This window comes from Carassius auratus, chromosome 26 (genome assembly GCF_003368295.1).
Source record: "Carassius auratus strain Wakin chromosome 26, ASM336829v1, whole genome shotgun sequence".
Taxonomy (NCBI): domain Eukaryota; kingdom Metazoa; phylum Chordata; class Actinopteri; order Cypriniformes; family Cyprinidae; genus Carassius; species Carassius auratus.
In genome coordinates, this window is record NC_039268.1 from 20,353,834 (window position 1) to 20,381,760 (window position 27,927).

General features: G+C 39.0%; 1 protein-coding gene across 4 annotated transcripts; it reads left to right on the forward strand.

Annotated features, from left to right (window-relative positions):
* The first annotated feature begins 1,904 nt into the window (after positions 1–1,904).
* LOC113044620 (SLAM family member 7-like) lies at positions 1,905–27,860 on the forward strand. 4 transcript variants are annotated; one of them, XM_026204755.1, is made up of 12 exons: positions 1,958–2,140; positions 2,972–3,277; positions 23,611–23,868; positions 25,255–25,290; positions 25,447–25,539; positions 25,924–25,965; positions 26,078–26,107; positions 26,520–26,561; positions 26,691–26,726; positions 26,863–26,898; positions 27,176–27,208; positions 27,378–27,860. In XM_026204755.1, exons 1-12 carry the CDS (start codon positions 2,074–2,076, stop codon positions 27,437–27,439), a joined length of 1,041 nt encoding a protein of 346 aa, XP_026060540.1. In that variant the 5' UTR covers positions 1,958–2,073; the 3' UTR covers positions 27,440–27,860. The 4 variants fall into 4 exon arrangements, 3 of the variants coding, with proteins under 3 accessions (XP_026060543.1, XP_026060540.1, XP_026060542.1); XM_026204757.1 differs by lacking the exons at positions 1,958–2,140; positions 2,972–3,277 and adding exons at positions 21,168–21,374; positions 22,618–22,920; XR_003275887.1 differs by lacking the exons at positions 23,611–23,868; positions 25,255–25,290; positions 25,447–25,539; ... (5 more) ...; positions 27,176–27,208; positions 27,378–27,860 and adding exons at positions 3,394–3,654; positions 10,788–10,880; positions 14,351–14,377; positions 19,043–19,274; positions 19,377–20,523 and having other exon boundaries at positions 1,905–2,140.
* The last annotated feature ends 67 nt before the right edge of the window (positions 27,861–27,927 follow it).

Sequence of the window (27,927 nt, forward strand, 5' to 3'; positions counted from 1 at the left end):
ATGTTTTGAAAACCACAACAATATGACTTAATGTTGAAAGTCAACTCCATCATTGGGCCATCACCACGGTGGTATAGGCCTATCCAACAATGTGAAAATGGTGAGATTGTCACATGAAGCAACACAGAAAACAGGGAGAGATCCAATAGCAGGTAAGCAGTTTAATATAGGGCAAATCCAGAGGGGTAAACAGTCCAAGCAGGGTCAAAACCAGAATATCCAACACCAAACATTAACAGGACACGAACACAGGGCAAGGCAAAGCAAGACAAGGGCAAGAGTTGACGGACATGTAAAACGCATTGACATTAAACAAGGACTCCGTAACAAGGACAGAAACAACCCAGGTGTTTAAAGACAAGCAAACGATGTAAGTGAAAACAGCTGAAAACAATGAACAGTGACGATAAGGGGGAGTGAGACCGCTAGTGGACACCCAGTGATACACAGTGAACAGACAGGAACATAACAGAACTCAAATACACAAAACAGAAGTCCATAAAGGGCATGTTGAGGCGCCCACCAGGGCGGAGCAGAGGACCACCACAGCCGTGTGGTCAAGGCCAGAGCCCTCCAGGGCGGAGCGGAAGACCACCACGGCCTTGTGGTCAAAGTCAGAGCCCTCCAGGGCGGAGCGGAAGACCACCACGTCCGCGTGGTCACCGCCAGAGTCCCCCAGGGCGGAGCGGACGACCACCACGTCCTCGTGGTCAATGTCAAAGTCCCCCAGGGCGGAGCGGATGACCACCACGTCCTCGTGGTTGAGACAGGAGTCCCCCAGAACGGAGCCGCACACCACCCAGTGACTTGACTTGGCTCTGGAGGGTCATCGGTGACTGGCCCTTGCTCTGGAAGGTCCACTGGCACCCAACTTGACTTCGGAGGGTCCGCCGGAACCCGACTCGACTCCGTAGAGTCCACCGGAACCTGCCCCGACTCCGGAGAGTCCACCGGAACCTGCCCCGACTCCGGAGAGTCCACCGGAACCTGACCCGACTCCGGAGAGTCCACGGGAATCTGACTAGACTCTGGACTGTCTGTGAAGACCCGAGGTGCCTTGGCTTTGGGCACTGTCTCTGGAACGGTCTCGGGCACCGCCTCGGTCAAGGCATCAGGAGCGACCTTGGACACTGCATCGGGAATGGCCTCAGGCACCGCCTCGGTAACAGCCTCGGGAGCAGTCTCGGGCACCGCATCGGGAACAACCTCGGGCACCGCCTCGGCCTCCGGAACCGCCTCGGGCACTGCCTCGGCCTCCGGAACAGCATCGGTCACCGTCTCGGCCTCCGGAACAGCATCGGTCACCGTCTCGGCCTCCAGAACAGCATCGGTCACCGTCTCGGCCTCCAGAACAGCATCGGGCACCGCATCGGGCACCACCTCGAGCTCTGGAACAGCATTGGGTACCGCCTCGGCATCGGGCACCACCTCGGTCTCTGGAACAGCAACGAGCACCACCTCGACCTCTGGAACAGCACTGGGCACCGCCTTATCATCGAGCACCACTTCGGCATTCGGAACAGCATCGGTCACCGTCTCGGCCTCCAGAACAGCATCGGTCACCGTCTCGGCCTCCAGAACAGCATCGGGCACCGCATCGGGCACCACCTCGAGCTCTGGAACAGCATTGGGTACCGCCTCGGCATCGGGCACCACCTCGGTCTCTGGAACAGCAACGAGCACCGCCTCTGCATCGGGCACCACCTCGGCCTCAGGCCTTGAGGAACGGTAGGCGCCCGTCTCCTCGTCCTCCGTCCTCTATGTCGGCGAATCGGTGGCACCTGGACTGGCGACTCAGGCGTTGAGTCAGCCATCTTGTGCTGTGGCACTGGGCTGGCGGCCATCTTGTGCTGTGGCTCTAAGCTAAATATATATATGGTTAAAAATGTCTCAAATTAGCATAAAACGGCTGAGCTTCAGCTAAATCCTGGGAACCACATTCTACTTTCAGTTTTGTTTCAAACTGACTTCCTTTACGGTTTCTGTCTTCGCTTGGCCTCTGAGGCATGTTCCTCAAATACTTTCTGAAAAACAAAATCTAAAAGAAGAACACATGAAAGTTTACTTTGAAAAATGTCTCCTCTGAAATACTGGATGACCGTCATCTGCACTTTGTTCATCGCCATCGGAGCTGCTTCTGGTAAAGTTACTCAATATTTCACTATACATTTTCTCCATGACGAGGTGGTGGCTGCTCTTAGCTAACGTTAGTTCAATGCTGTTTAGTTTTAAAACATATTATAATACTGTGTACAATTTACAAATACCACGGGACTGTGGTGTAAAGATTATATAAAGATATAGAACAGTCTTTGTCGTGGCCTAGTTTTGTGTAGTTTATAGTTTAGATTTTGATGCCTTGGTTATTTTATTATTACATGATAATAACAATCAGAGTAACGGTGTGACCTCTCCATCCTGGCTGAATTCGCCCATTGGCCTCTGACCATCATGGCCTTCTAACAATCCCCATATCTGCTGATTGGCTTCATCCTCTCCAGTAAGCTGGTGTGGGGTGTGCATTCTGGCGCAATATGGCTGCCGTTGCATCATCCAGGTGGATGCTACACACTGGTGGTGGATGAGGAGATAGCCCTCACAATGTAATGTGCTTTGAGTGCCTAGAAAAGCACTATATAAATGTAAGGTATTATAATTATGTGTTCTGTTTATATGTGTGTGGTAGGTATATAACATATTGTGTCTGAATATAGTTCATTATCGGGTACTTTTGTTGCCATGCTTTCCAGAAGCTATTAGTAACTATTATAGAGAATTTTGCTAGGGGTGCACAATAAATATCAGCCGATAATTAATGCACATCTCATGAGTAAAGCTTGTTCTCTAATCAGTAGTAAATTCCATCAGGTGTGTGATTTTGGATGATATTTAACGTGCACCCCTAAAATAAACTTGAATAAAATTAGTTTGTTGTATGTCAACTAATATACTCTTTCAATTGACAAACCAGGTCAAGAAGTGAAAAACGTTTTTGTTGAAGTCGGTGGTAGAGTGTCTTTTCAGCCGACCAGCATAAATCCTTATGTCAGCAGCATTTTATGGAAACAAAGAGACGGTGAATCTGTTGTAAAAGCGATTGAATGGGATGCTGAAGATGGCGTTTTCATCCCGAATAAGAATTTCAATAACATCACAACTCTTAATAAGGAGACTGGACAAATCACTATAACTAATTTAACTGTTGAACGTAGTGGACTTTACACCATCGATATCAACCATAAAGAGGAGGAACAAAGATTCAAATTGGAAGTTTTGCGTAAGTGGATATACTTCACATTGATGCATTTACAGTGATTAACACAGATGGTAATCATATTGTACTCTAACAAGAAAAGTGGAACTTAACATGTTTTTTCTTTGTTTCTTTCACAGCACTGCTCCCCAAACCTGTGATAAAACTAGAGAAGATTAAAGTTAACCCTGATGCGGTGTATTTAATATGCGAGTACAGTGAAACGATCATCTGGAAGAATTCTACTGGAGGCACACTGAAGGGTTCACCCCACAGTCCAAAAGGAGAACTTATCACAGTTGAAAAACAAGGAAATCCAGATGTCTTCTACACATGCACACTCGAGAATGCCTTGAGAAATAGCACCAGTGATCCGGTCTATGAGAGAGATCTGTTTAAAGGTAAGCATCATGTGTCAGATTAGTTTTTATATTGAGGTGGTTCTGAGATCCTCTATCCACCTTATTTTGAAATGCAAAAATAGGTACTGTCACGTCGGTCAGAGAGCGCCAAGGAAAGAACAGGGTTTGGGTCCAAATGCAGGGAAGAATCTTTCATTTTAAAACTAAACAGGCAAAAATAAAAACAGAACCGATAACAAGGACAAGAGCAGAATCAGAAAAGGGCAAAATGCAAACACGATTAACATCTAACAATCAATACAGCCAGACAGAGTAGTGTGTGAGACGAGAATATATAGTCCATGACAATGAACCTAGTGTTAATGTAGTACTACCTATTACTTACTGCGTAGTTACTTGTTAACAACGGACCATTATTTTAAAGTGTTACCCAATGATGAGGTAACAAGATTGGCGGGGTAAGAAAAGAAACAGGACAAAAGCACATGAGACCAAACAAACACAACACTCACAGAAGAAAGTGACAGAAAGACAGAAGACTGTGACAGGTACGATGATATAATTCCTTATCATTTGTTAAACTTCCGTTTTGCTAGCCGTTAGTTAAGGAGCATAGGAGTGATAAAAATATAACTAAAATATATTTTTTATTTTGGATCATTGGAATTTGATGAATTATGTGTATCTTAAAATGGGAAGTGTAGAATTTAACAGTGTACAATAAAGTGCTAGTGTCATTCTTGAAAATGGCAAGGGCAAAGGGATTTTCACTGTGGAACTATATTGCCTTGTGTAACATTATTTTAACCCTTGAGGCATAAGTGTGGTCTGTCAATGCCTGGACTTTAGGCATCACTGTACTGAAGGAGCAGCTGCAATGGTTCAGTTTGTGCGTTCTCATGGCCACCTTGCCAATAATCTGTAAAACAAAACACTGAAGTCAGTCAGATGCTCAGGAGAAACCGATAAATTCCCCAAGCCTTTTAACCAAAAGTAGCAAAAGTATTTTGTTCATGGCACCATGGTGTTCCAGTCCCAGTACAGTTGTACTTTTATTCAATACAATCACAGTACCTGGCTTTAAGTGATAGTTCACCCAATAATTCAGGTTTTCATCGTTTACTTAACATCGACTTGTTCTAAACCTGTATACATTTCTTTGTTCTACTGAACACAAAGGAGGATATTTGGAATACTGTTAATATATAAAAAAAATATTCTTTGATCCTATTCACTTCCATAATATTATTTCTCATTACTATGGAAGTCAAAGGGACCCAAGATTTGCTTGGTAACAAACATTCTTCGAAATATCTTCCTTTGTGTTCAGCAGCAAAAAAGTAATGAACACAGGTTTGCAACAACCTGAGAGTAAGTAAATGACAGAATATTCATTCAAGCTATCCCTCTTTGTGCTTTTATGTTAGGTTTCTACTGTTATCAACAACTTCAGCTTAGCACTAAATATTATTCATGCCCAAATAGGAGTGTCATCGATAAAGAAATTCGAAAATTCCCCGCTTACATTAAAAATAAGGTGGATTGTGTTTGGAAGTTGTATGTACATTCAAGTATTTGGACATTTTACACTTATAATGATCTGAATGTAAATGGAATAGAATAAAACAATATATATCAAAGCAAATTACATTTGTTTGACAATTTAGAAAAAAGTATATATTTATTTTCTATATGAATCTACTTTAAAATTAAATTTATTCCTGTGATTTCAAATATATATTTTAATATCATTACTCGAGTCACATGATCCTTCAGATATCATTCTAATATGCTTATTTGCTACTCAAAAAACATTTATTATTATTATTATTATTAGTAGTAGTAGTAGTAGTAGTAGTATGTTGAAAACAGCTGAGTAGACTTATTTCATGTTTATTTAATTAATAGAAGAATAAAAGTTCAGAAGAATAGCATTTATCTGAAATAGAAATCGTTTGTAACATTATAAATGTCTTTATCATCACTTTTGATCAATTTAAAGCATCCTTGCTAAATAAAAGGATTAATTTCTATACAAAATATTTTTAAATTAAAGTTATTCAGAAAAACATTATACTGACTCCAAGCTTTTGAATGGTATAGCTAGTGTATAATGTTACACAAGTTTTTTAGTTCAGACATTTTGATCTATCTATTCATCAAAGAATCCTGAAAATGTTTTACTCAATAAAAAGTAAATAAAACATTGCAAGCTTGGTGAGCAGAAGAAACTTCTTTTAAAAACATCCAAAATCTTACTGTTCAAAAAAATTGTCTAATGTTACGTATGTAACTCTGGTTCCTCGAAGGAATGAGACGCTGCATCGAGAACGTTTGGGGAACGCGTCCAGCGTGACGTCTCTGAATAACATGTATAATCAGTCCAAAGGAAGGGCGAGACGTAATAGGCGGGTGACGTCAGAGACCAGGAAGCATAAAAGCTTGAGCGGCGAAGCTGGTAATCAGCCTCAAAGGATGAAGCAAGTGCCAGCCAGAGATGCCAGAAGTGTGGCACTGCGACGCAGCGTCTCGTTCCTTCGAGGAACCAGGGTTACATACGTAACCTTAGACGTTCCTCTTCAGGAACTCGAGCTGCGTCGAGAACGTTTGAGGAACGAGAATGCCTACGCCGCCAGACTTTCAAATCTCTGCCTAGTGTGGAAGAGCACAGCTAAAGCAAGAGAAAGAGAAGGAGCCTGACAGAAATCGGGGACAACCCGTCCAATGGCCAAACTTCAGAAGGAGTGAGTCTTGACCCCCAGGAGAGGGGAGATCAGAGGACTTGAGGTTTAGGATAGCATCCTGATCACCGCTTAGCATAAGCTTCTTCTGGCCGGAGGCCTAGCCTCAGCGCACCATGGAGGAAACATGTAACCAGAGGGTTTCTGCTCACTGACTTGCCACCGAGAGGGGCACGGTAGGCCACCATGGCTGCCACGTAGACCTTCAGGGTGGAGTGGGTCAACCCTGCAAAGAGCCTGCAGGAACTCCAGCACTGTACCATCCGGGCAGTTAACTGGGTCGAGCTGGCGGTCTCCGCACCAAGAAGTGAAAAGCTTCCACTTCAAGGCATACAGTTTCCTCATTGAGGGAGCTCTGGATTGGAGAACGGTCTTACAACCTCGGTTGAGAGACCGGAAGCTAAGAGTTGTGCCTCCTCAGAGACATCACCTACAGCCTCTAAGCTCCATGCGGGGGCGCACCCTCCGCCTGCGAGGGGAGATCTCTCCTGACGGGAACCTCCCATGGAGTGCCGTCAAAAAGAGAAATCAGGCCCAGGAACCATTCCCGGCCCGTCCAGAACGGGGCTACTAACAGCAGCCGGACTCCGTCCCGGCACACTCTCTCCAGAACTCCCGAGAGCAGAGCAATCGGGGGAAAAATGTACAGATGAAGCCTCGGCCATGTCTGTACCATGGCGTCCAGCCCCAGTGGAGCTGGATGAGTGAGAGTAAGCCAGAGGGGACAGTGCGATGACTCTCGAGTGGCAAACAGATCCACCCAAGTCTGGCCAACATCTCCAACTCTGCTTCATCACCTCAGTGTGAAGCCGCCATTCCCCGGGCCTCGGCCCCTGCCTCAACAGGATGTCTGCTCCTATATAAAGATGCCCAGGAATGTGAACTGCTCTGAGCGAGTGGAATTCGTCCTGGGCCCACACAAGGATCTGGTACGCTAGTTGTATAAACTGGGATGCTAGGGACGCGTCCGTCACTAGCATCCCACGGCGACAAGGAGCTCCCAGCACTGGGCCCTGAGACAAGAACCAAGGCTTCCTCCACATATCCAAGGCACGTAGGCAGCGCCGCATGACCTTTAGCATGCAAAGTGGGTTTCCCCTCAGGGAGAACCCCTTGGTCTTGAGCCACCACTGTAGGGGTCTCATGTACAGCAGGCCAATAGTATTCATGTTGGACGCAGCTGCCATCAGACCCAGCAATCTCTGTGACTGCTTGACAGTGAGTGAACGGCCTTCTCTCACTCTCGCGACTGCAGTGAGGATCGACTCGATCCGAGCAGGTGACATACGTGCCTGCATCATGGTCGAATCCCACACCATGCCCAGATAAGTGGTTCTCTGAACTGGAGAAAGCACACTTTCCTTGGCATTAAGTCTTAACCCCAGCTCTTTCATGTTAGCGAGAACGATACCTCTGTGCCGAACCGTCATCTGCTCAGATTGAGCTGATATCAACCAATCGTCAATGTGGTTGTGTCGTGAAAGTGTGAGGTGAGAGTGCAAGGCCAGCGGAAGATCCGTATTGGTAGGCTTTTGCCCCCAAAAGCAAACCTCAGGAACTTCCAATGAAGAAGGATGGAGATAAGTGCATCTTTTGATAGATCGTGACACACCAGTCCTCGGCCTGTGCAGGTGTTCAAAAAGCACAGATCTAGAAAAGGACACAAAGCCTCATCCTTCCTCGGAACAGTGAAGTACCGGCTGTAGGATCCGGGCTCTGCAACCCAAGAAAACCACATCGATGGTCTCCGTCCTCAGAGAGAGTCTACTTCTGTTCCATTACCAGAGCCTGCTTGGGGCCCACCAGAACTGGATTCTGTGGCCTCTCACTACAGTGTGCAGGACCCACTGAGACACATTTGGCAGTAGTTTCACACTGCAAAATAGTCTACTAAGGGAATCAGCCTATCAAGACTGATCTCTGGTGGCATCAGAGCAATTAGCTCAGTGCCCTGAAGTGGCGCACCAGCAGGAGACGGCCAAGCTAGGTGCTCTGGAAACCTCCCAGGAGGTCGCGAGCCTCTTAGCACCGCTTTGTTCCCCGGCGGTAACTGAGAGAAGCGCTCGCTGGAGACCGCTGCGCCCTGGAACACCGGCAGGGTTGGCAGATCTCCTGAGGGCACTGAGGAGAGACAGGAACCGTGTAATGTGGTGTACACCGCTCTTCCCCAGAGGGGCCTGCCCTCCGAGGTCCTGAGCCGCAGCATCAGGACTCTCATAGCTGAAGTCTCCTAAAAACGACGTTCCTCAGACCCACATCGTCTGCTAGGAAGACTAGACCAGAGCCTGCTCGGGGCAGGACCCCGTGAAGTACACTTGGCAGGGGCTCCCACACCGCCATGTGACCTCCTAAGGGAACCAGTCTCGCGAGACTGGCCTCTGGTGCGCCTAGACCCACTAGCTCGGTGCCCTGAAGCAGTTGACCGGCAGGGGATGACCGTACTAGCTGCTCTAGAGACCTCCGTAGAGGTAGCGAGCCTCTCAGCACCGCTACGTTTGGGCGGTAACTGAGAGAAGCGCTTTGACTCTAGCGTGTGCTACAGCGAGCTGTCTCAGAGCGCGAAGAAACTGCAGCGCTGGTTTCCAAGCCTCGAGAACGAGCTCTAGATCTAGTGAACACGGGTGGAGATAGGACGAGCCGTCTCCAACCCGTTCGCCAGATCATGTGCGATTCCCGCTATCGCGGTCGCCGCCGTGCCTCATCAACAGCGCGACCGCAACTGCAAGATCACATGCACGGACACACTCCTCGGAGCGCTTGCTGAAGACACAAGGCTGATTACCGGCTTCGCCGCTCAAGCTTTTATGCTTCCTGGTCTCTGACGTCACCCACCTATGACGTCTCGCCCTTCCTTCGGACTGATTATACGTTATTCAGAGACGTCACGCTGGATGCGTTCCCCAAACATTCTCGACACAGCTCGAGTTCCTGAAGAGGAACCTTATTTTGTGCAATGATAAGTACATGGAACATTACATTTTCATCTATCCTCTTTCATTTTATGCAATATATTTGACAGGCATTATTTTTTATTACAGTATGCCTTGCGATACTGTAAACAATGGTCTTACCATGGTAGAGACCGGCAAATTACAGTATGTTATTCTTCATCAGAAAATATCAACTAGTACAGGCATAGGCCCAATCACAATTCTATTTTATACCCCTTCCCCTTATCCCTTGAAAAAGAGTGTCAAGGGGTAGGGAAGAAAATATTCCCCTAAGGATTGGGACACCACTACCATGCCATCACACGTCATCATTCTTCGTCTAGCTCTTATAATGCACACATACTGGTGTGCTGATGTGCATTATAGCCTTTAATTGTCATTCTGTATAAATAATGAGCTGCTTACTGACACACACACATATCGGAAATCGCACAGCTCACAATCCAGGAGAAAATAAACTTGTCAACGCTGCCCCACAACTTTTATTAAATACAGTTTAAATATTGAATCACTACATTATATTTTCCAGCGATGAGAGGATACAATCGCTGTTTTTAAGTAAACTCACTCTAAAAACATAAACGCACAGACGTGAATACACGCAACTTCCATTTCTCTCTCTCTCTCTCTCTCTCTCTCTCTCTCTCTCTCTCTCTCTCTCTCTCTCTCTCGAATAGGCAATATTTGAGAAATTGATTTAGTGATTTCCAATTATTGGGGGATTAGCCCCCATCAATGTCTACGGCAGTTATGGCCCTGATCAGACATATGCTGTGCCACTATCATGCAGTCTGTAATGACGTTAGCAAATATTAGGGATTTTTTTTGCAAACATTTCTTTGAGTAACACGACCATTAATATAAACTCACAATTGAATGCAACATAAAACAAATGTTTTAAAAAAAATTTCATTAAAATCTTTATTTATGCCAAAAAGCTTACATTTATGTGTCTTTTTGTTCGCTGTAGCAGCCATGTTGCTGAGATAATTCATACCTGAAAATTTTCCCCTTACCCCTACCCCTCCAACCAAAAGAATCGAGACACCCCTACCCCTTCAAGTGAACGTGCAAAATGGAGGGGTAGGGGTAAGGGGAAGGGCTAAGGGGTAGAATTGGGATTGGGCCTTATACTGTGTCTAAAAAACCATTACTGCATGTCTGCTGGCTGTTTAGCATAGTAACAGTAGACAGCAAATTGCATTGATGTATATCTTAATGCTAACAAAATACTTTATTGGCAACATACTCTGTTTCTACTTTCAAAATAAGTACAAACATTTAGGGCCATTTGGACTTTGTATCAAGTCACATGGAAAGAGTTAATGTCATACAATTTGGTTTCTGTGATTGCTGATAGTTTTGACCAGGATATTGTTATGCTATCATTTAGAGTGCATTATGAATCAGCTGTGCAAGTATATTATAAGTTATGTATAAATTATTTATTATGTTTATTCCTCGTGTTCTTTTCCTTCAGAGAGTGGACTTTGGTGGACAGCTTTCATCATCATCCCAATCTTGATACTGGTCCTCTTTGTTCTCCTCTATAAGGTCTGGTCAAGGTTTCATAGTAAGTTATCTATTGTATTTTATTTTAAGATACATGTTTTTGCACTTGTGTTTTTTAAGAAGTTTAAAATACTCTCTATAAACTTGTACCCAGTGTAGACAGTAGTAGTGTACAAAAAAAAGTGATGTCCAGCATAGAAAGATTGATCTTCATTCTTTAATCAAACATTAATGTTATTTTCATGTAGATTTTCTAAGTGTATTGTGTAGTTGTACAAGTGTTTAATTTGGATTTTGGAATCTGGACATCACTTTTGGCCGCTAGTGTATTTCTGTATGCTTTATGGTTACTGTGAAAGTGTATTAAAAAAGTGTGTTACACTTACTACTGTAATAGTGACATAAAATGAACAAAGTGAGACATTTCAAACACTGCTTTTCAAAATATTTTTGGCCATTAGATTTTGTAATTAAAGGGGTCATATGCAATTGCTAAAAAGAGCATTAGTTTGTGTATTTGGTGTAATGAAATTAGTTTATACGTTGTAACCCTCTGAGGTCTAGGGGGTTTTGGGGGCCTGGAGAAGTTTTGACATGCCCTGACTTTTGTGCTTTTTTCAGTTGCTTCTAAGCTTATACATGGCTAAAGTCTGAAAACACTGTAATCAGCACACACTTGGCTACAATAATATGTAAATAGCATGTATCTTTTTGAGAAAACAACGTTCATGCGTAATTAGTGAAAACCTAAAATTTTGAAGTCACTGAAATAAGGTCATAAAACACATACAGAATATTTGTTCACAAGACTGTTAAACCAGGATCTTGAAGTGTAGAATTTTTATTTCTAAATGATGTGAAAATCTTCTTGTTTACTCTCAGAAAACAATAAATTGATTACAATTTTCTGAGACACTTTTTGGGCCCTATTTTAACAATATAAAGCAAAGTTCAAAGCTCACAGCGCAGGTGCACTCAGGCCATGTTCAAATCCGCTTTTGCTATTTTAACAACGGAAAAACGGTTGGCGTGCCCGGGCGCATGGTCTAAACGGGTTGTCCCTATTTCCTTAATGAGTAATGGGTGTTTTTTGGGCATAAAGTGCAATAAACCAATCAGAGTCTCATCTTCCATTCCCTTTAAGAGCCAGTTGCGCTCGTGCCATGATGGATTTACTATTTACAAGGCGGAATTTGGCAAGCGCAAAGACAGAACGCGTCTCTGAGATGAAACAGAGCTGCTGGTGTGCGAGCAAATAGATATGGCCTAATTCTGATACATGCAATGACTATATATATATATATATATATATATATATATATATATATATAAAATTTAATTAATTAGCATACAAAAAATTCTTATGCATTGCAATCCTTTAATTTGTAATATGTGGCATGTTTGTGTGCTGCTGTGCATCCCTGTGTTTAAAGGGGGGGTGAAATGCTCGTTTTCACTCAATATCCTGTTAATCTTGAGTACATATAGAGTAGTACTGCATCTTTCATAACTCCAAAAAGTCTTTAGTTTTATTATATTCATAAGAGAAAGATAGTCTGTACCGATTTTTCCCGGAAAAACACGAGCGCCTAGAGGCGTGACGTGTGGGCGGAGCTAAAGAATCACGAGCGCGAGTAGGATTTTGTGTTGAGCGAGTCTGGAAGCTGTGACACAGATCCAGAGGCTGAAATTGAACAAGAGCAGCATCAGCAAAGGCTTCTCTATGTGGTATGTACTGAAACTATATATTTGCTTAGCGGTTTTGGAAAATGACTAAGTTCCACTTTTTTTTTTTTTTTAAGCTGTACATGTGGAAAGTGCAGTTTGATAACAACATCGCATTTTGTTTACTTGATGTGCTTACGCGCCGATAGCTAAGTTAACAACACAGAGATATTTGAAGCAGTTTTACTCACCGCCTGCGGTTCCAACACACGATCGTGACCCTTTTTCGTTGGGATTGCATTATCCTTAAGAAATAAACGATGTGCAAATCCGGCGTCAACCTGGGCCTTGTTTGTAAAACAAGCGTCTTCGAAATGCAGGGAACAAACAGAAACACTTGCACAACTCCGTTGATGCTCTGTAAAAATAAACTCCATCCACTGGTCCATTAATGCTGTTTCTCTTTTGGTAATCTGTGCAGGGTTGTCTTGCCCTGGCAACCAAAAACACACTTCTTTTGTGACATTTCGCGACGCTCTCGCTCTGATCATTGATTGTCTGTGCACAGCCTCTCTCTGCTCTGCTATACGGAGCGCGCGCTCTTCCGGCAGAAGTGCCTCAGGACACATATAAGGAAATTCCGCTCCATCTAACGTTACACAGAGCCATACTCTGAAAAAACTTTCCGAAACTTGTGACAAACCGGAAGGAGTATTTTTGGAACAGAAATACTCCTTCAAACGTACAACTTAATTTTTGAAACTTTGTCCATGTTTAGCATGGGAATCCAACTCTTTAACAGTGTAAAAAACTCAGTATGCATGAAATAGCATTTCACCCCCCCCCTTTAATAAGCAGCGTGTATGCTCTTTAAATAGCAAAGAAAAAACATTGTGCCAGACTATAGACCAGGTTTGAGTTGGTCTATGGCGCAGTCTATTTTCAGCTCCTTAAAATAGCATTGTGCCAGCAATGTGCCTGAACACACCTCTTTTTTTAGACCAGCACGACTACGGCCGCATAAATGAGCGCAAATGCATTTGATAATTAAACGACATGGTGCTGGACGCGAAAATGCGATCGGCGCCGGACTTAAACTGGCAAACACACTTGTGCTGTGCCTTGTGTCACATTGTGCCAGGTGTATTATAGGGCCCTTTGTTTGTAAAACTCATATGCAAGTAGGCATCAGCTATCATGAATATTTTTGTGATTTACACCTGAGAAGACAAAGACCTGCATAATGAGCTGCATATAATGAGCCTTTCAGTCAAGTGTGCGACTGAGAGGGAAGAGTTACAAGAAAGAATGTGAGGACAAAATAAATATTTTTATGTTTGTAGTTTATTTAGAATACATTTAATTATCCCACAAAATTATTTGAGATTCACTTGCAAGTGCAGTTAATTAGTGATTATAATGAATTATACTGTGTTGTTATGCATTGCATATCACGCTGTATAAACACAAAACCATATCTGCATGTGATCAGAGAAACAACAAACAACAAGCACTACTCTACACTTCTCAAAACTCAATATAAAAGTTATGCATTCTTTCTTTGTGTGAACATTTGGGCGGTGTTATGCAAATCTTCCCACATAATGACGTAGAGATGTTAGAACGAGGAATTTTAGGGGGGTGTGGACAAGTCTTTTATAAAGAATATCACCTTTGATTTGAGACTTTAGCCTTTGCAACTTCACAGATCTTCCTTATGCACCAAGAGCTTGTCACACTCCAAAGAGAAAGGAAAATTGAAATAGCATCATATGACCCCTTTAAGGAATTCAGCAGTAGCTTACTCTGCTCTGTATGTCTGTGTAACTCCTGGATCTTCTTTCTTTTTCACAAATGACACTCAAGGAAAGAAGTATAATGTAACGTCCAAAGGTAAGCATGTAATAATCCTAAACATAAGATGTAATAATTTGTCATCTATTTGTCAAATATTTAAAATATCTATGGTATGTTCTCAGTAAAGCTAATGTGATTACGTTTTCTCCTCAAGCTACTTTGAAAAACATTATTCTCCCATAAATCATCACTAAATAAACAGTATCTGCTACACCGATATCCAGGTGGTTTAAATTACAGAATTGTGGATAGTTAAGCAACACACTTCAATTCTAACTTTTTATGACTGTCAGTATAATATAAAAAGTTGCATTTCATTATTTTCATAATTCTGCTGCATGCTCTATTAAAGTGAATGATTTTATCACATTATGATGATGATATGTTGACAAATGACTGTCAACATAATATATAAAAGTTTAAATTCATTGTATGGGTAATTGTTTATTATTTAGTTTATTATAAAGGTGATAAGAAAAAAGAAGGTGCAGTCATCCCCGGTAGGAAAATAAAAAACTAAATAATTACATTAATAGTCCTTTACAAAGATGAAGACTTACCATTTTAACTTAAAGGGGGGGGGGGGGGTGAAATGCTCATTTTCACTCAATATCCTGTTAATCTTGAGTACCTATAGAGTAGTACTGCATCCTTCGTAACTCCAAAAAGTATTTAGTTTTATTATATTCATAAGAGAAAGATAGTCTGTACCGATTTTTCCCGGAAAAACATGAGCGCCTGGAGGTGTGACGTGTGGGCGGAGCTAAAGAATCACAAGCGCGAGTAAGCTTTTGCGTTGAGAGCGTTTGGAAGCTGTGACAGCTGTGAAGGCTGAAACTTAACGTGAGCAGCAGAAGCAACGACTCGCTCCGAGCGGGGCTCGAACCCAGGTCTCCGATGGTAGGCGGACGCACTAACAAGGAGGCAGAGATATTTGAAGCAGTTTTACTCACCGCCTGCGGTTCCAACACACAATCGTGACCCTTTTTCGTTGGGATTGCATCATCCTTAAGAAATAAACGATACGCAAATCCGTCGTCAAACTGGGCTTTGTTTGTAAAACAAGCATTTTAGAAATGCAGGGAACAAACAAAAACACTTGCACAACTCCGTTGATGCTGTTTTTTCTTTGGTAATCTGTGCAGGGTTGTCTTGCCCTGGCAACCAAAAACACACTTCTTTTGTGACATTTGGCGACGCTCTCGCTCTGATCTGTGAAGTCTGTTGTGCTCTCAGTGCTCTGCTATATGGGAGCGCGCGCTCTTCCGGCAGAAGTGCCTCAGGACCCATGTAAGGAAATTCCGCTCCATCTAACGTCACACAGAGCCATACTCGAAAAAAACTTTCCGAAACTTGTGACAAACCGGAAGGAGTATTTTGGGAACAAAAATACTCCTTCAAACGTACAACTTAATTTTTGAAACTTTGTCCATGTTTAGCATGGGAATCCAACTCTTTAACAGTGTAAAAAACTCAGTATGCATGAAATAGCATTTCACCCCCACTTTAAGTTATATTTATAGTGGACTGTCAATTTCAGTCCTGCTGCATTCTCTTTAAAGTTAATAATTTTTCACATTTATTATAATGAAAAAGAAAATGGGAATAAAAAGACTTAATAATACTTTGTCAAAAACAACAACAAAATGTTCAGAAAATGCAGAGCATTCTAATTGAATACCAGTCCTTGACTCTTGTTTGTTCATATTTGTGCTTTTTATAGTCAGTACGGTTCTGATTACAGACAAGGAAAATGTCTAAAAGAACAATATTTCAGATGCGACACAGTCAAAATCGGTGATAATAATTGCACATTGCACATTCAATTACATTCAATTCAAGTTTATTTGTGTAGCGCTTTTTACGATACAAATCATTGCAAAGCAACTTTAAATTAAGTTTCTACAATATTTAGTAGTAGCTTATCAGTGGTGACTGTCAGTTTATGTGCATATGACAGCAATTTTCAGAAAAATTAATACAAGACGTAGTCAGCCAGACGATGAACACTATTAACGTAATTAAAGTAATCACACTTGTAGCAATATTTGTTAGTTCTGTATGTTGTTTCAGGGTTAGCTTCATCTGGGGTCCTCTGAGGGGTCAGCATCATCTCTTCTCAGGTGTTCTGGATCCAGACTGGAGCTTGTGTATGTCCTAGTTACCACAGGATGTAAAGTCCATGGCAAAACATAGAAACCAACAAAGACATAATTGGCGTAGTTGCAGTTCCATAAAATGAATTAGTTTAACCTAAGCTAAAGAATAATAATGCGGATTTGATCAGATACAACTTCAGTCACAAATTATGAGATTCATTACTTGAATGCTTGGCAAAAGAGATGTTTTAAACAGAGAGAGTGTGTCTGAACCATGAACATTATCAGGAAGTCTATTCCAGAGTTTGGGAGCATAAGGTGAAAAATCTCTACCTCCTTTAGTGGACTTTGCTAACCTAGGAACTACCAATTATTAAATTGCTTAAATATCAGTCCCTCCAGAAAAACGTGATTATGCGATCGCCTGATTTAATGCATAACCAGCCAAAGGCCGCATATTTATGCGGGGTCCCATTTTTTTCAAATACACCGCTCTTTTTCCGCATAAATTGTCGATTTAAGAAAACAAAATATATGGGGCTAGCATGATTTCATAATCCCTGTATTTTCGTTGAAAAAACTCACATATATATTAGCAGAAAGTTGAAAAATGTTGCGTTTACTTCACACAAGTAAAGCGCAATTTTCCCCCTATTGCCATGGGAACCTTATGAAGTGACGTAATTACGTGACGTGAACATCATCTGAAAACTCTGCGGTGAAACCAGGCTGAAACTTGAAGCGCGCAAATCATTCTTATTTGCCAACAAAAATAAGCGCAAAATAACGCGCAAAGCAGTTTCCCGATTTTGAACTTGCGAAAACTGCGGTTTGATGAAATTGAGAAAAAAAAAGGTGATTCCCCCAACACCCCCTTCTCACTAGGCTACTAACACTGTTGTAGTTTCATTCAGAAGTTGATGCAACTTTACAGTTGTAAGATTGCACTTTTTTGTTACAGAACAGTACCAAAAACTTACAGTTGTAATTATATTAGTAGTATGTAAAATAATTTACGGTAAGAGATTGCAACTTAAATATTCTGTGTAGTAATTAGAAATTACTCTTTACATTAAGGTAGTAGCCTAGTGAGAAAAAGGTGTTTGGGAGAATCATCTTTTTTTCTCTTTTTATCAAACCGCAGTTTTTGCAAGTTCACGCAATTTCACGCATAAAATTGCAAAAATATCCAGCATATTCCATCGCATTTTTTAAGAAAACGTGCCACAAAATCAAGGATTTTTGCCCGCAACAATGACAAAAAAAATCTGTGTTTTTCTGGAGGGACTGAAATATGGCTAGTTTTAAAGATTTTAAAATTGTTTGTATATTTTCATGAATTAGCCTTCCGTTTATTTGCTACGGTGTTCACACTTCGGGGGATTGTTCCCCCACCCAAATCTAACTGACCACATTGTCATGTGCAAATCACTTGGACTTTGTATCAATTGTATCAATCAATTGTATTTTTTCCAAGATGTTGCCATTATATAGAATGCACCAGCTATTTACACTTGCACTTTGTCTTAATTGGTAATGTCCATTGTCGCATATCATTTGTTCTGCTGTTAGAAATGGCACAAATTGATGTAAAATGGGGCATCCAAATAAGTGGATTACTGTTTGTACCAAGTAAAAATAGAAACAAGTAGCAATTAGTGCAGACAGTAGTGTTGTCAAAAGTACAGACTGCGACACCATTCGGTACTGAAATTTTAAAAACGTCCATTTCTCACGAAGATTTAAGCGATGTATATCTTTTGAGAGTGTGAACACAATGACCAATCAGCGTGGTTTAAGAATCTGCTTAAGAGATTTTTTTTTAAGTACCAAATGGTTTTACAGTCAGTACTTTTGGTGGAGTTGGTAAAAATAGTTTATCCTTTTGTACTGGAGGAGGAACCTGTCCTTAACTACAGAGAAATAAAAGAGTATTTTATTATTATTAATATTATTATTATTATTATTATTTAATGTGAAATCTGAAAAAATAATGGCATCCTGTCCTAATCCTTGATCATGGCTCATGTTTTGAAAGTCTTAATTGTGCTTCGAGACTATAAGTTTTTGCTACGTTGAAAAAACGTCATTCATTTGTTTTCTTATGAATCATAATACTGTCACTGTGTAAAACTGCAAAATATCATTTCAGGTCATTTGTAGTAGTTTGTACAAATGTCATCTGTGTTGATTCAGAAATATTCAGGTTTTTATCATCTTATTCTGGTGTTTTAAGCACATTCACAGCCATATCACTGGATTGATAACCAATTACCCCACATTTTCAAGGCCTCAACTTTTAAGAGCCAAATGAGAAACTCGCACAATGCTTGGTCTTTTGCCTTATTAAGTGTGCGGTTTGATTCACTCATAGCTCATTGATGTTGTCATAGTTTTATTTTTTATGTAATGTGTTGTTATATTGTATATTATCACTGTTTTGTGCAAACCTTTTCTATCACTATTTTATATTTATTATTTTATTTACAGTGTAAAATATTTTTTTCTTCTTTTTTTGGTAACACTTTAGAATAGGGAACACTTATTCTCTATTAACTAGGACTTTTTCCTTAAGTCCTAATTTGCTGATTATTAATTGCAGAGGGGTTTCTCCTGAAGTTCACCATCATCTCCAATGTGTTAAGCGTGCTGAGCTCCAGATTGTTGAGACTGCACCAGACAGCCAGCTCTTTAACCTGAAGAGGCAAACTGGGCAAACTGAAGAGGATCCAGTAAGAGTCCAGTAATGTCCTTCAGGTGGGCCAGCTACCTTCATCCACCAGCAATGTGGAGAATCAACAACTGGCAGACAATCTGAAAGAGTTTTACTGCAGGTTTGAAAAAAACACTCAACACGCCCTGAACACCTCTCCTCACCACCACTCACACCATTCACACCTCCTGCAACCCTCCTCTCCCCCACATCTGACATTCAGGTGACATTAAGGTGAGGTGTGCCAGGTCTTCCAGAAGCAGAAAGGCTTGATCAGGCTTGATCTCAGATGTGGCACGTCACTGCACACTACGAAGCCGCAAGGCAGGACATTGACCTGGTTGACCTCAGCATAACGCTGAAGAATAAGTGTTTCCTTCCACCAGTTATTTTCATACTTGATTTATGTTGCCAAATCATATGTGAGTTCTACAGAATCAAGGTGAAGTTTTTGACGAAGGCTTGGAACACAGGAGGTTGTTTTCCAAACGAGGAAAGAGGCAAGTCTGGAAAAGTGCAGGTGCATGAGGGTGTTTTGTAATTTCTAAAGATGTGGCAGGAGGACATTGATAGGACAGCAAACACCCACGTGGTCCTAGTCCAAAACTGGATTCACTGAGAGACATGCTTGTAATTCTGGTAAGAATTAATGGCTTGGGTGTAATCAGAAGTCACAGAGGGATCTGGCAGTGGCCCTACAAAATAAGACTGAATGCAAACACTGAATTAGAAACAAATGCAATAATAATGATACATTCAGTGCAGCTACTGAGAATATATTTAATACATATAAGGATATCTTTTGGATTACACCAAAATAAACTTTCCTTCCAGTCTGCATCATACCTGCGTGAGCTCTGTAAAGGCTGGATGAAATGCCATCTCTTTGTGTTGACAGATAACTTTGGTGCAATAACAATGAGTTGTAATGTTTACTAAAGAAGTCACTTTTGCTCATCAAGGCTGCATTTATTTGATCATCTTGCAAAATGTTATTAGAAGATAAAATAATGGTTTCTTTTTTAATATCCTTAAAAATATAATTTATTTCTGTGATGCAAAGCAGAATTTACATCCTCTATTACAAAACTCCTACAGGATAGTGACGTTTCCCTGTTTACATTAAGAATGCAACACCCAGAGAGGAACCAATCTGCCTTCCCAGGTAATTAGCAGCCAGAACCTGGAGTGAGGAGAAGAGAGACTCACAGCGGGAAAGAAAAAACAAAACAAAACACATAGGCACATATCACAGCGTGAAATAATAAGTCCATGGGACATAACATATTAGAATGATCAATGTTAGCAACAGTTGTTCTGCCATATTTTATTTTTATTTTTATTTTTAATGAAAATTGCAATACTTTTTTTTCTTTGATTAATAAAAAGTTAATTTATTTACTGAATTTATTCAAAATAAAAATATTTTCTAACATTATAAATATTTGCTATCACTTCTTAACAATTTAACATATCCTTGCTGAATAAAAGTTGTAATTCCTTTCAAAAAAAAAAAAAAAAAAAGAATAAACATTTACTTACCCCAAACTTTTTAACTGTATATTGCTCTTCTTTTTATTCATGAAAAAAATCCAAGTTCAAAACAAGTATTAAGCAGCACAACAGAATCCAGCACTGATAATAAATCATCTTATTACAATGGTTTCTGAAGGGTCATGTGAAACAGAAGACTGAGTAATGATGCTGAAAAGTCAGCTTTGCTTCACAGGAATACATTATATTTTAATGTATATTAAAAAAGAAAAACGTTATTTTACATCATAATAAAATTTCACAATATAACATTTTCCCTGTATTTTTGATCAAATACAGGCAGCCTCGAAGACCATAAGAAACTCCTGTAAATAAATAAATAAATAATAATAATAATAAAATAAAATAATAAAACCTTAAAATCGTTCTTGATCCCCAACTTTTGACCGGTAGTGTATGTGCTGACATCGACCAGGCACGAGATGGCAGCAAACCCCTGAGCTTCAGCTGAAGCTGTTCCCAGGGGACCCCTCAGTTACTTTCGGTTTTGTCTCAAATCATACATCCTCTATGTATTATCTGTGCCTCTGATGCGTGTTCCTCGAATATTTAATATAAATTCTAGAAGAAAAACGCATGAAAGTGTAGTTTGTATGAATAATGTATCCTCTGAAATACTCCACGACCGTCATCTACGCTTTGTTTATCACCATCGGAGCTGCTTCTGGTAAAGTTACTCGATATCTCGGTATAACTGTTTCTCCATGATAGGGCGGTGGCCGCTATTAGCTAAAGTTAGTTCAAAGCCGTTTAGTTTTAAAATATATTATAATAGTGTGTATAATTTACAACTGCAAAATGACTGCGGTTGAATATAATTATATCTACGCAATCCTCTACAATTATTATTATTTTTTTTTTTTTTTGCGAGTAAATCACTCGCATATGCGACTAAATGATGTCTAATATTAGCCAATGGCTAATAAATTCTCATAATCATGTTATATTATGAAATATAATAAATGGAGGCTAAGTATAAGTTTAGCACAGCTATATTTTCACTAGCAAACACTCTCTGACAGAGCGCTTCAGAGATCTCAACTCTCTGTAAGAAGATCTGGGATATTTCTCAGTTCATCTCAATGAATGCGTAAATGGACCTGTATTTAATGGACTGTAAACTCTAGTGTGTAGCAAACAAATCCCCGTAGCTTTCTCTCAGAGACAGAGAGAGAATCAAAATAATGGAAAAATAACGGTGATCCTACGGAAGTCTTCAGCTTTTAAGAGCAGCCGCGTTTTCCGGTAGTGGGTGGGCTTCATTTGCAAACGGCAATCTCATTGACACAGTTTAATTATGAGTTCTTGTCATATTTTATTACCATATTCTAAACTATAGAGAATAAACTGTGATAATGTGAAATCTTGAATGTGTCTGAAAATAAATTTTTTGACCATCTATTTAATAAATGAAGTTAATCAGCTAACAGTAAAAATATTATTTTGGTTTCTGTACCCAGTATTAAAAAAAAAAATAGAAGTGCAATAAAAATATTGGTATTGGTACTCTGTATCGGCAAGTATCAAAAATAACAGTATCAGATGAGTACTGCAAAAAGTGCTATCGGTGCATCCCTAATATATATATATATATATCAGTCTGACGAGTAAACTAAAATATTTATTAGCTAATAGCTATTACAAGATTATTATAACAGTCTTTGTCGTGCAACAAACAGGGTGTAACATTAGCTTATAGTTCAGATGTTTATGCCTTGGTTATTTTATTATTAGATGATGATAACACTCATAATTATGTGTTTTTTTTATTATTTGTACGGTATGTATATGACATATAAAAGTCCCTTTCTGTAATCTTTGGACATATTGTGTCTGAAAATAGTACATTATCAGGTACTTTTGGTTGACGTGCTTTGTCGACTAACATACTCTTTCATTTGTCAAACTAGGTCAAGAAGAGAAAGTTTATGGTGAAGTTGGTGATAAAGTGTCTTTTGGTGCGACCAGCTTAGCTCCTTCCCTCAGCAGCATTATTTGGAAACAAAGAAACGGTGGATCTGTTGTAAAAGTGATTGAATGGGATGAAGCTGATGGTGTTTCCGCCCCGAATCCGAGATTCAAAGACATCACAACTCTTAATGAAACGACTGGAGAAATCACTATAACTAATATAAAATCCGAGCATAGTGGAATGTATACCATCGACATCAACAGTAAAGAACAGGAAAAAAAATTCAATTTGAAAGTTTTGGGTGAGTGGATATACTTTAAAAGCTTTAAAATTATGCATTTATATGGAAAACACAGATAGTTTGTGTGATTTTTTATATCACCATAGATGGTAAACCTCCAAATAAACAATATAGTATGAGATTTGTAAGTGATAGTTTGTGTTAATATTACATAATTATTGTAACGAATGCAGAACAGAAACGAGAGATCCAAATGCATTGTTTTAATGGGTAATCCAAAAATCAACATCTAAAACAGGCAAGAGGTCATAACCATAAATCAGTCCAAAACAAGAACCAAGAAAAACACAGGGAACACGAGAAAGCCAGGTGACGGAAAACAAGGACTCCGTAAAAACAGACTGAGACAGGCTGGTATATATGGACAGGTGATAACGAATAAAGTTGAGACAGCTGAGTGCAATAACAGGTCTGCAACTAACAGTGATGAAGGACAAGGCTTTGTGGGAAATGTTGTGCCTGCAGTGGGGTGACTATGGGAAAGTGAGACCACTAGTGGACACCCAGGGAAACACAGACCAGACACTGTGACAATTATGATCTGGTGCCATCATATTGTACTCTATAAAGACTTTTTTTTAAAGTTAGTGTAGTTGTTTTTCTTGTAGTTGTATATTTTTTGTTTGTATATTTCTTTTTTTTTCCTGTGGACTAGAACTTAATATGTTTTTTTCTTTGTTTCTTTCACAGCACCGGTCCCCAAACCTGTGATAAAAATAGAGATTAAAGTTAACCCTGATGCGGTGTATTTAATATGTGAGTTCAGTGAAACGATCATCTGGAAGAATTCTACTGGAGGCACACTGCAGGGTTCACCCCAGAGTCCAAAAGGAGAATTTATCAAAGTTGAAAAACAAGGAAATCCAGATTTCTTCTACACATGCACACTCGAGAATGCCTTGAGAAATAGCACCAGTGATCCTGTCTATGAGAGAGATCTGTTTAAAGGTAAGCATCATTTATTAATATCAGATAAGTTTTTATGTTGAGGTGGTCCGGAGATGCTGTATTGTGTTTGGAAGTTTTGTGTACATTCAAGTATTTTGACATCTCACACTTAAAATGATCTGAATGTAAATGGAATAGAATTAAACAATATATATCAAAGCAAATTACTTTTGTTTTTCAATTTAGTAAATATTACAACTATTTTCTATTTGAATATATTTTAAAATGCAAAATTTATTCCTGTGATTTCAATTTCAAATGATAATTCAGAAATCATTCTAATATTCTGATTTGCTGCTCAAAAAAATGTATTATTATTATTATTATTAGTAGTAGTAGTAGTAGTAGTAGTAGTAGTATGTTGAAAACAGCTGAGTAGAATTTTTCAGGTTTCTTTAATAGGAAGTTCAGAAGAACAGTATTGATCTGAAATAGAAATCTTTTGTAACATTATTACAAAAATATATATATTTATCATCTCTTTTGATCAATTTAAAGCATCCTTGCTAAATAAAATGATTAATTTATGTAAAATTATAAAAAAAAAAATTAAAGTTATTAAACAAAAATCATACTTACTCCAAGCTTTTGAATGGTATAGCTAGTGTAGGATGTTACACAAGATTTTAGTTCAGATAAATGCTGATATCTGGATCTATATATTCATCAAAGTATCCTGAAAAATGTACTCAACTGTTTTAAATATTGATAATAATAAAAATAAAAATAAAAATGTTTCTTGAGCAGTAAATCATCATATTTTCATGATTTCTGAAGATCATGTGACACTGAAAACTGGAGGAATGATGCTGAAAATACTTTTTTTCACTTTTTATAGGCCATTACATTTTGTAATTTGTATTAGTTATTTATTCTGTAGCAGTGTACATTTCATCTGGCGTGAATGCACCATTAAGAGTGCATTATGAATCAGTTGTTATATTTTCTTTTTCTTCAGACAGTGTACCTTGGTGGATAGCTCTCATCGTGCTCATCCTAATCTTGATAGTCATTGCCATTTGTTTTGTTACTCTGTATTTATTTAAAACATGAGTTTCACAATCTGAGTTGAATGACTGAGATAAATGAACTTTTCCATGACATTCTAATTTATTGAGAAGCACCTGTAACTCCAGAGTTAACACTGCTGTGAATGAATTCATGTGGCGTTGCGTTGTACAGTATATGACAGAGGCTCCAGAACTGCAGCTGATAGATCCATGATCATAAATTGTCATATCGCACATACCAAATTTCAAACATTTATTGCTTTTCACTTTTTTTTTGGCCATTACATTTTGTAATTTTATTAGTAGTATTTTATTCTGTAGCGGTGTACATTAAATTGATGAACTCTATCTTCTTCTTTCCTCATAATAAATGAAGATACACAGCTTGAGAAGGGAGCAGCAAAAAGAAACGGTAAGAAAAAAGGTCTGAAAATTTATGAATCCTGGTTTGAATTAGAGAATGGCTAGTTGAGCATCAAGGCATTAAGAGTGTAGCATGAATCCGTTGTGCAAGCTGTAAATTATAAGATATATATTATTTTTTATACCTTATGTTCTTTTCTTTCAGACGGTGGATCTCCGTGGATAGTTCCCACCGTCATCATCCTAATCTTGATACTGGCCCCCATTATCCTGTATAAGGTCTGGGAAAAGTTTCATAGTAAGTTTCCTATTGTGTTATCTTCTTTAAGATATGTGTTTCTTGCTCTTATCGTGTTGTTTAAGAAGTAAGTTTAATACGGCCTATAAACTTGTACCCAGTGTAGACAGTAGTAGTGTACAGCAGTGGCCAGAAGTGATGTCCAGCATAGGAAAAATTATATCGTTACCCTTTAATCAAACATATTAATGTTATGTTGATGTAGATTTTCTAAGCGTATTACGTAGTTGAGCGCAGAGTGTTGAATGTTTATTTTACATTTTAGGAAACTAATTTCATTCTTCTTGTGGAATCTTATTAGTTCTTGGTGTTGGATACTCAAATATATGTTTTGCATTTTTAGTTGATTTGTAATTTGTTTTTAATTTTTTTACTCTACAATAGAAATTGTTCACGACAATTTTAAAGACACACCATGTATAGGAGGTACGTTTATGTTTGTTTTGGAGTGATTGTCTTCAGTCAATTTTATGTGAAATACTTGATAAAACTAATACAGTTAACATTCAATTACTTATAACATTGTTTCTCCCTTCAGCGATTCTGAAACGGCTGGATGGAAAGAATAGTATGTCATTTTTTCGTTCATGTTTTTATCTATTTCCCTCAAAGCATTTTATAATATTATATTTCAAGCATGCTTTTAAATTAGATGCTAAATGTTAATTTTGTCTAACTAGACCTAGTTATCTTGAACATTTGTTCATCATTTCTTCTGAAAGATTGTTTGTTATTTTCTGTTCTGCACTGTGCAAGATTTCTTTACAAAACTTAAAGTAAATCATACATACTATGCTGAAATTCAGTGTATTAAAAGTTGTTACACTTCCTACTGTAATATTTACATAAAATGAACAAAGTGATTAAATCCTTCTCACATTTTTTAGGCCATTACATTCTGTAATTTTATTAGTAGTAATTTATTTGGTACCAGTGTACATGAAATTGATTAACTCTATCTTCTTCCTTTCTCATAATAGGTGAAGATATACAGTCTGTTGAGGAATCAACAAAAATGACTAGTAAGAAAAATAAATCTGTCACAAGAAATCTAGAAATAAATGAGACATATTCTCAGTGATGCGAACACTAATTTATTCTGTAGCAGTGTACATGAAATTGATCAATGCTCTCTTCTTCCTTTCTCACAGTAAACGTAGATGCACAGCCTGGTGGGGAATCAACCGGTAATTATCTTAAAAAAAAAAAAAAAAAAAAAAAAAAAAGAAATATCTGAAACATATTCTCAGTGAAGCTAACACTAATTTATTCTGTAGCAGTGTACGTGAAATTGAATAATGCTTTCTTCTTCCATTTTCACAGTGAATGGAGATCCACAGCCTGGTGGGGAACCAAACGGTAAGAATAATCTTAAAGATGATCAAAAAATATATATATTTGAAACATATTCTCAGTGACTCTTAACACTAACTGTACGTTGAAGTCATCTTTCTATCATATATTTGATCAATCATTAGCAACACTGGTACACCAATGAATGAATCCAGGTTTAAATTAGAGAATGATTGGTTGAGCATCAAGGCACCAGATAGTTCCCAACTTTTTGTAACCGTTAATACAAAAAGAGTTGCATTTCATTGTAAGTCTAATTCTTTGTTATTTGTTAATTATGAAGGTGAGGAGGAGAAACAAGAAGATGACAAACAAAGTAAGATGATTATAAATAGTTGGTTTCTCATAAACATGTCCTTAACAAAGATAAAGACTTTAAGTTTATCTTATCTTTAACTTTTACTCTAGTTATTTTTAAAAGTGTTTTTTAAACCACTTTAGTTGCAATGTGTCCTTAATTCTTGTTTATTATTATGATATCATAGATGAAATTCTTCTGGATGGAGGCGAGAGTGAAACTCCGAATTCACAAGATGTAAAAATGTAGCTGCACTGTGTTCACACTGCTGGAATTCTCTTTTTTTTATCCAATTATCCACACTGTTTGCGTATAATCAGTTGAATCTGTGTCTTTTTTGCAATGTTTTTGGCAATCTGTATTATCTGCATTGGTTGTGTTAGTGACATCTTGCCTTGGTGTGGCATCTTGACTTAGACATGTCATTCAGAAGCTTACTGATACGTACCAGTTTTACTTTTTGGTCCTGTGATTACATTGGTATCCACCACAAAAGAGAAACGAACAAAATATGTGCATTGACAGCAGTCACTTCCGTAACAAATGTTGATATAAGACACAGCAATGACTTGCATGTGTTTCAGAAACTGAGTGTGTATGATGTATTTTTTTTTTTTTTTTGCTTTTAATGTGAAATGTGCCCAGTGTAGGTGATGTATCTGCATAAAAAAGTTGGATGTAAATAGGTTTATATACTGTTTGTACCAAGAGAAAATAGCAACAGATTGCACTTAGCT

Excerpts from the sequence above, each read along its gene's own strand:
- LOC113044620 (XM_026204755.1), top strand. The coding sequence starts at position 2,074 with ATGTCTCCTCTGAAATACTGGATGACCGTCATCTGCACTTTGTTCATC. Across the intron at positions 26,108-26,519 it reads ACGGCTGGATGGAAAGAATA|GTGAAGATATACAGTCTGTT; the intron begins GTATGTCATTTT and ends TTCTCATAATAG. Across the intron at positions 26,727-26,862 it reads GCCTGGTGGGGAATCAACCG|TGAATGGAGATCCACAGCCT; the intron begins GTAATTATCTTA and ends CCATTTTCACAG.